General features: G+C 43.9%; 1 protein-coding gene across 1 annotated transcript in view; it reads left to right on the top strand.

Annotated features, from left to right (window-relative positions):
* Window positions 1–90: 90 nt before the first annotated feature.
* ATP11C (ATPase phospholipid transporting 11C) overlaps window positions 91–9,398 on the top strand; it is a 208,372-nt gene continuing 199,064 nt past the window's right edge. The window contains exon 1 of the mRNA XM_069074166.1: window positions 91–617. Coding sequence (XP_068930267.1) covers window positions 591–617 — 27 coding nt within the window. The 5' untranslated portion in view covers window positions 91–590. The remainder of the gene's footprint in view (window positions 618–9,398) is intronic.

Genomic DNA, 9,398 nt, shown 5'->3' with positions numbered 1-9,398 from the left:
ATGAGGAGCCTAGCGCTTGGACATCTCTCCTCTCTGCTCCTCTGGGGACTGCGGGAATTGCCCGGAGTGTGTGTATGTGTATGTGTATGTGTGTGTGTGTATGTGTGAGTGTGTGCGCACGAGTGTGCGTGCGCCTGTGTATGTAAGTGAGTGTGTCTGTGTGGAGGGAGTGAAGATAAGGGAAAAGAGGCGGGCAGACGGGTGCCGCCCCCAGGGAGGTGCGGACCTGGGGGTGGGGTGGGAGGAAAAAGAAGGCAGCCGGGCTGCCAAGGAGCCAAGGGGGCAGTGCGGCGGCGGTGGCCGCAGGGTGCAGCGTGGCAACGCTGACAGCGGGTGCTTAGGGTACAGGAGGCTGAGTGAAGGGACCTAGGGTGTGAGGGAAGGAAGGAGGGAGAGAAGCAAGGCATTTGCCCGGCCGGGGCGCTGCTGTCGTTCGCTGGTGCCCGCCGCAGTGTGCTGGGCGCGCGGCGCCTCCCGGCTCGCTCGCCCGCCCCGGCTGCGCCCGCTCGCCAGCCCGTCTGCTGCTCCGCTCGCCAGCCTTGTCGTTCGCCCTGGCTGCTGCTGCCCGCCGCCGCCTGCCCTTCCTCGAGATGTTCCGCTGGAGCATCGGCCGCCTTGTAAGTACAGCCGCTCTCAGAGCGCCCGCCTCGAGGGTGCGCGCGTTTGTTCCGCTTCCCATTTTCTTCCGCCCCAGTCATCCAGCCGGCTGGCTGGCGGTCGATTCCGGGTTTTCAGACGGTCCTTGCACCCCTGGCCGCCGGGTGCCTACTCTCCCCGGTCCCTCCCCTTCCCTCCCCACTGTACATCCTAGCCTCCCGAGACTCGCCGGCGCCCGGACCAACTCAGGGCGGCCGCCGAGCGAGAGGGAACAGGGCTCCCCCCGGCACCCCGGTGGGGTCCGGCTGCGCTCTGGGCGCCGGGCGGCCCGTTGGGAGGCTGGCTGCGCGAGGCTAGCTGAGCCGCGCGCGGTCCGCTGCACTGGCCCTTTTCGCCCTAGTCCCGGGCTAGCCCCAGCCGAATATGGCGTTGGAATAGCGGGCAAAGCCGCCTTTTGTTTCCCCTGCCAGGAGCACATGGAGGCAGTAACCTCGAGCCACAAACCCAAGCGCAGCGGGACCCTTTGGGGGAGACGGGGGCGGGGAGAGAGAGAAAGAGACAGAGACACAGACAGGCTGGCTGGGCTAGGCTAGGGGCAGCCGCCCCCGGGCCACCCCCACTGTGCGTCGCAGCACCGTGGAGGCTAGGTTGGCCCAGTCTGTGGGGTGCCCCTTTCGAGGGGCTGCCCTCAGGCTCGGGCAGTCGGGTCAAGGTGCTGTTTTACACTGGGGGCCACCATGAAGCCCCCGGGGGCTGCACGCACTGTGTCTGCCAAGTGTCAGAGCTGCCTGATCTCGGATTGTACGATATGTTTGGAAGGAGGAAACCAGACAGACTGCATCTAGATCTCCCCCAACATTTGATACCCCTTCCCCCAAGCCGCCACACACGCGAGTGCGCACACACACACACACACAGACACGCACACACACAGTCACACACGCACACCATTCCACACACACACACTCCCCAGAGTCTAAGGATTCCGCTTCCGCAGCCTGTCTGGGCTGGTGGAAGACAGATAACTGACTTTTCCCGAGTAACCTGTTTACTCCTTCAGGATGCTGGGAGAATGGAGCAAAAATAAATATAAAAATGAAAATAAAAATAAAAATAAAAAAAGGAGGGGGAACACTTGACTACTCCTTTGCTGTCTCTAATTTGCAGCAACTTCTATGAATTGCAGAGAGGTGGTGGGAATTGAGTCCCCTTTCCAATTGGGATTTTTTTTTTCCCCTAGGGCTAGGGGGTTGGGGGGAAGAGAAAGTGTGAGACACTTTGGGAGAACTTGACTATTGGGCAGATTTTCCCGTTGCCTTTTTCAGCTGAAAAAGGTGCCTCGGATGTCTTCCTTACCACTATCTGCTCATCACTGGTTATGTATTGTGAATTTGTTCCATATTATGAATCTGCTAGGATTTCACTAGGCTTTTCAACTTGGAAAAAATCTCTGCTGGTTGGGGGAAAATCTCTTTGCTTTGGGGCGTTGGCATCAGCATCCTGATTGATTGATGGGCTCTCTAAATTTCACACAAATGAAATATAAAATGTGAGACGTGTTTTTTTAAATCACCATTTGCAGATCTCAGAAAGGATTAGGCCCCCCCCCTCCCTTTTAACCTGATCTTGAAATCAATAGGAAGTGGATTTTATTGGGGACTCGGCTGAAACAAATGTCTGGGATTCCAAATTTAGCCCTGACATTTTAAGTATTTAGTTATTTCACACAGGTTCTTGTGATCTTGCAGTGTTGATTTGGGGTGACAAAAAAAGGTCAGAGTGAGGAGTCGAGCTAATTTCAAGTGTTCTTTAAAAGGATAATCCTTTTTACATGTGTTCCCCTTTCCCCCATTGGTGAAGGGGGCACACACACTCAGGACTACTGGAAAATTAATTGCCTTAAATTTGAGAGGCAGACATCCCCCAAAAGGAGATCTGAACACCTAAAAGCAGTTGGCCAAAGCTTTGGGCTAAAAAAAAAAATAAATTCCTGATGCCACTCGCCCACTGGGACCTGCATTATACCATAGCCCACTAATTAACTAGTGCTGGTGTTGGAAGCAAGGGCATGCAGTAGAATTTACAGCAGTTCTGGTGTTTGCCAGCCTGCAGGTTTGGATCCAAGTACATAGAGCTCAGCCCCTAGCAGCCGGGTACCTCTTGCACTCACTTGGAGATGCATGCTGATATCTTTTCGTGAACTGCATCTCCTTAATTCCTTGGATTTTCCTTCGGGGGCCACGACTATGGTGAGTATAGGGATTTAGCATGCATGCAGTTGGTTTCTTTGGGGTTCCATTTGAGCCCCCAGATGCTAGGGATTTGCATGACAGACTTGAAATATCCTATTTAATAGACAGGTTCTGAACATGGCTTCAAAGTTGCCGATGGCCAAATTTTTATCTTCCTTCAGCCAATAAACCTAGGCTGCAGTCATCCTTTTCCTAGTGGAGAGTTTCCCAAGGGTGCTCCTATAAGTCATTGGCCAAATGTACATCATTTTTAGTTTGGACTTTGAGACTTTTCCTATTAGTTGTTCGTTCCAGAAGGACATGAATGCATCTGCTTTGCACTTAGCAGGGGGCTTCGGTGCTTGGTGAATAAATTGCTGTTGGTGTTAACGTTTGCAAATCAAACTAGCTTTTTGGTGCATTCATGTGTAAGTTGGGGGGTTGCCTTTGAATATAGAGTAAGTGATTGTTGGTGGCGGTTACCTGAGTAGCTTTTTACATTTAATCTCCTGTGGTAAGTCATGGTTTCTGTTCAGTAGCCTTTGCTGAATCATCTCAAGACATGTCATTTCTTTGCCAGCCTATGTGACTTACACGAGTAGCAGTTGGTTTTCTCCTTAAAGCCAGTGGCCCAGAAACCCACGAATAACGTTGTCCCTTTTTTTTTTCAGGAGATGTTATGGCTTTATTTTGGACAGCTCCAAGGTACAGATCAAATGTTAGGATTTGATGCAGAATTTTAAGATTAGTGGGATTCTGGTGGTGTCTTCAAGAGCCAGAGATGAAAGGATCTGAGCACGCTCAGCAATAGCGCCCCCTTTTGTCACTCTCCCTCTGCTGCCTCCAGGAATAAGAATTAATCTAACATTCATATTGTGTTTTCTCATTTGCAAAGCGCTGTGCATGTTTGAGACTCACAACAGTAGCTGGATGCTAGTATTATCAGTCCCAGTTTACAGATGAAGAAACTGTTGCTCAGAAAGGTTAAGTGACTGGTTTAGGGTTACAGATCTGGTAAGTATAAGAGAGAGGATTTAAATCTTAAGTATACTCTGGACTCCAAGCTTTGCTTTCTTTACTGCCTCACCAGTGCCTGGTAAAGATGCCTTATATTATCAAATATATTTTATTCAAAAATATAAGTCTCTTGAAGACAATTCCTTTTTAAATTTTTGTACCAGTGTCTGGTACATACATACTAGGTACATAATAGATGCTTGTTGAATTGAAAATTATTTTAAAAAATTTTGCAGGCAGAGTGGCATCTCACATGAACAGGGGTCAGTCTTGGAGTCAAGGTATGGATTCAAGTCCTGGATTGGCTAAAACCTGCTGGTTGTATGACTAGGCTAAGAGGCAGATCTGTGCCAGTGAAGGGAATCTCCATACCAGGAGTTTTTCACACTGATGGACCCTAAATTTTAAAAATTATAAACTTATTAACAATCTCAACAAATTTGGACAAGTAGACTGAGGCATAGAGCTCCCTTTAAAACTACATGATTGCAATGATTGACATTTTGATAAAAGACCATAAATGATGACAATAATAACCTGTTTGTTGTGTCCCAGTCTGCTCTCTTTTCCATCTGTACATTTATAAAGCTTTACTGCTGCTCTTATATCTTAGTCCACATATGCTGTTCTTATTTCTCTTTATTCTGCATCACTTCCTATGAATCTATATTTCTTTTTATCCTTCAAATTTGTTATTTTTTATGGCACAATAATATTCCATTACATTATTAAGAGACAATTATTCAACTGTTTTCTAATCATTGGGTTGTTTGGAGTTTTTCCCCAATATAAACAAATCATTTATAGTTCTTTCTGTACAGATAATATCTTTAGACCAGAGTGTCAAACACTAGCTCACAACATTCCTGAGTACCTGGAACCTGATTAAAATGTAATTGGTAAATATTTAACAAATTAAATTAATAAATAATGCAGTAGAACATAGATAATGTCAACATGTGGTTTTTCTAGGTCAATATGTAGCCTGTAGGGATATATAGGGATCTTCCTTATGTATGTTTTTTTGGTTTTGTTTTTGGAGGCAATTGGGTTAAGTGACTTGCCCAGAGTCACACATCTACCGTGTTTCCCCGATAATAAGACCTATCCCGAAAATAAGCCCTATTGAGATTGCTACTATAGTGAAGGTGATCCCCTGTGCTACACGCTACATTACGGTACCCTCTGTATGCACCGTCTCCCCCCCCCCCCTTCCCGGGTGAAATGCACGCCGCGCTCCGAGCTGCATCCAATCAGAGCTGCAGCAGTGAGCGCGTCATCCTGTTCTTCCCCAGTGATTTGCTTGCTGGTGCCATTGAGAGCAGTGGCACGGAGGAGAGCTGAGGCAGGACAACATAAGCCCTCCCCTGAAAATAAGCCCTCTGGTGTTTTTCTTTCCAAAAAAATAATAAGACAGTGTCTTATTATTGGGGAAACATGGTAGTAAATGTCTGAGGATGGATTTGAACTCAAATTCTCCTGACTTGAGTGCTAGCTGTTGCTCTTATCCACTGTGCCACCTACCTGTCCCTCATGAATGGTTTTGTGCATTCCTTACACCCCTATCCTCCATCCCCACTCCCCCTACCCCCTTTCTATATGAGTTTGACACCACTTCTTTAGGCTCTGTAGAATTGTAGTAGGATCCTTGGGTCACAATTTCCTTACTTACTGTGCATTTCCAGATTGGTTCTAATAGACTTTGCCACTTCACAATTCCACCAACAATGTAATAATGTGTCTGTTTCCACACTGTGGCACTGGGAGTGGATTTTGTAGTTTCAAAATATTTAAACCAACTCCTTCTTTGGGTGTAAGGTGGTACCTCAAGATTTTAATTTGCATTTCTCTGGCTTATTAGAGAGCTTGATTAGTTTTTCAGATGGTTATTAGCAATTTGTGTTTCTTTCCTTGAAAATCATCTGTTCATTTCCTTTGATCATTTGGGCATTCCTGTTGTAAATTTGTATCTTTATTATCCTGGGTGTCAGATTTTGATCATATGGAGATCTCTGGAGCACAATAAAGAAAGTACCTTTTAGAGCTTGACTAGGAATACATTGGACATTGTCAGTTTTGTTTTTTGCGACAAGGCTTTTGTATCCAGTTAAAAGTGAATTGACCCTTTTTCCTAATCCTTTAGGGAGAGACATATGTAATGCTAAGCTGTTCATTCATGTAAATAAGGATTCACCCCTACAGGTCTTGAATTTTCTGTATGATATGATCATTTCTCTGCCTTGCTTTGCTAGTAGGCCAAGCCTGCCTTCAGACATTGTGGAAAATGCTGGTCTAATATTTGTGGTTGGTAGGTTAAAACCATTTATTTCATTTTCTTTTCTTAGTATATTTAAGAGTAAACTTCATAGCTTCAGCAATGACAAGATATACCCTATCAACTTCTAGTTCTAGGTGAAGATGGCTTGGGTAAATTCGAATTTACCCAGAGTAATTACAGAATAGAATGGTTAAGTTAAGTGAATATGACGTAGGATCACTAACATCAAAGAATTATAATAGAATAAAATGTACTTTTAACTCTTTGTGTGACCCTAAGTCACTGAACTTCCTTGGGCTTGACTTTCCTTATCTGTGAAAGAAAGAGTTGGACTATGTCCCTTTCCGGCTTTAGTCCAAATCACTCTACTTCTTCTGGGCTTCATTGGCGTCATCTGTTAAAAAGAGAGGAGATTGACCTCTGAGGTCTTTTCATCCTGGAAATTGGCACTTCTAGACTTGTTTTGGAGATTTAGATGCCTATTTAGTATTTTACAGTGCTTTGAGGATTGCTTCTCATCATAAGTTACCTAGTATAGGTATAATAGTAATGATAACAATTGATATTTCTCTGTGAAAACAGATTCATGGAGGTGAGGTAATTTTCCCTGGGTTGGTTGTGTTGCTAATACCTGTCAGAAGCAGGGTTTGAACCTGTTTGGCCCTAACTTCCAGTCCAGATCTTGTATGCATTCTGCATTAACTCCATTACCATACTGCAGAAATGTCTTTTTTGGATCAATTCCCTAATAGTCACGTGCCTCTTTTTCTTGTTTCTTATATAAATAGAATTAAGAAAATTCCATTTATTAAGGTTTGTCATTTTAGACCTCAAATCAACAGGAATTTACTGTAATGGTTTTGGATCATATAGTTTACCTGTAACAATCTGCCCACGTGTAGGGACCACATACCTCACAAATGTACTTAGTTTATATGTCTTGGGATGCATTTATCGAGTATGTAATATTATATTGTTTAGTTATCTGGGATTGTGCCTCTGATGGCCCTCCTGGTCATAATATTATGCCAGAACTGAGACAATGTCTTCTCCCCACTGGCTAACACTGTTTTGCACACAGTAGAAGTTTAATGTTAAATCCAAAATCCAACTAATTTGGGAGAATCACTTGGTACTGACCAGTAGCTTGAGATAAACCAAATATAACTTAAGGGGGAGCTAGTGGTCAAAGTACAGTTGTTTTTAAATCCTGCTTATCCTGAATCAGAAGTAACTTAATATCCGCATTGCTAATATAAATAACTTTGCAAAAAAAAAAAAAACCCTATGCAAATGTAAGCTATTATTAATAGAACAATTGAGCAGGTATTTATTGTCTGTGACTTTTCAAAGACTACCTGGACCCTTAGCCCAACTGCTGTTTGTGCAAATGGACCATAACACCTGGGGGGGGGGGGGGAGTGGGCGGGGGGGGGGGCAGAGAAGGGGGAAGCTAGAGGCTAAATTATAGCTTGAGTGCTTCAGATGGTTGACTTGTGACTTGGTTCAAGCTTGATCTCTGGGTACTAGGTTGTATTTACATAATGCCCAAATAACCTGCATTCAGTCAGACCCTGGTCAATTACTTGGAAGAAAAAAAAATCAGCCAATCCCATTGCTCTCCTGAATGGACGGGTTAATCCAGTCAAAATGTTTGATTCCATGGCCCTCAAAAGGCCCAGCCAGCCACATTAAGAGAACATTCATTTTCTCTTGAAGAGAGATTCTGAGAGTAACTGCTAAAGGTGCAGTGAAATTTTATATTTCTGTAGTGCAGAGGGAACCATTATGTCCTTATGGATGTTAGTTGAGCTAAATCCAGAGAGATTGAAATTATTCTCTTAAAGAGATCTCATGCATCAGAGGTTTTATTTTTAATATTAATTAGGCTATTATCATTTCTTTTGGTTCCCAGTATAGCTTATAAATCATGTAAGAGTTGGGAAGCCTTCCCTGTTTCTGCCAACAGAGGAGACTTTTACTTTATGGTGTCAGAATGTGTTTGCGGCTAGTGTAATTTATTTTGAGGCTCTTAGGCACCAGTGTTTTCCCAAAGCATTGCTTCTCACTCAGACCTTCTCAGAGAATTAAGACTATAGTCTTATTTATGATGTTTTTGTCCTGGGTTTAGAGGACGTGGGAAAGACAGCCTGGTTGAATTGAAGAGAGAATGAATAGCACCAGGCCCAGTCAATACCACCCAGTCAATACTTGGGGCAGACCATATACACTTCAGGTTGGACTTGCCAAGGGCTACCTTGAAAATAATGTCCTTTCGGGGTATAAACACTAGATGTTTTAAATTAGAGGGGGAAAAATCACAAAGACTTAGACCCACAATAATCCAACTTCAGATCCAGAGTCTTCTAAGCCATCGAATTTGTTTTCTGTCTTCTATACTTGAAGGAAAATTAGCCTGCCCCTGGGTTCATAGAATGCAACATTTATTAACCTTTTTCTGTGGTGTGAGGTACTGAGACTACCAAGAAAGATAAAAATCCAAACGGTATGTCCCAAGGGAGATTAAGTTTTACTGTGGTTGATTTAAAGTTTGAACTAGGGGAGCTCTAGGTTTAGAATCTGAAAAGTTTGATCTGAAGCCCAGTCCTCCCACTTGCTAGCTTGTTAGCCTTGGATAAGTCATATTACCTCCTTTTTCATCTGTCAAATGGAGATGCAATCTTTGGAGGTCTTTGTGTGGAAAACCCATTGAGAATTCTAAAACTCACTTCAATGGGAGCTGTCTTGTTGGTATTGTTGAATGTGTATACTTCTGCTATGCTAATACCTTCATCATAGGCCTCTTCCAGGAGTGAATGGACTCCCAAAGGCCACAACATTAAAGTACAAGTCTTCCTTGTAACAGGTAGTTTTCTCACTAACTTAGTTCCCTAGGGCCAGTCTGTCTGTCTGTCTGTCTATCTCTATCTCTATCTCACTGATATGTCAATCTGTCCATCTCTTTTTCTTTCTTTTTCTATCATCTTGCCTTTTCTCAGTCTATCTGCCCATCTCTCTCATATATATGTATATATATATATATCTCACTATCTTGCTCTCTATAGTTCAGTCTCTTTCTGTTTCATTGTATCTCAGTCTCTATCTGTCCATCTCTTTTCTGTCTCTACCTCTTTTTCTTTCTCTATCTGTCATCTCATTCTTTGTCTCTATTTGCCCGTCTGTCTCACTGTCTCATTTTATCTCTGTCTTATCTACCCAATTTATCCATCTCTGTCTTATCTATATCTATCACCTTCCTACCTACCTATTTCCTT

This window comes from Petaurus breviceps, unplaced genomic scaffold (genome assembly GCF_028583685.1).
Source record: "Petaurus breviceps papuanus isolate PSGF00001 unplaced genomic scaffold, PetGlider_PUasm1.0 90881, whole genome shotgun sequence".
Classification (NCBI taxonomy): domain Eukaryota; kingdom Metazoa; phylum Chordata; class Mammalia; order Diprotodontia; family Petauridae; genus Petaurus; species Petaurus breviceps.
Note: the sequence above shows the minus strand (reverse complement) of the source record. Positions and strands in the feature narration are given on the sequence as shown.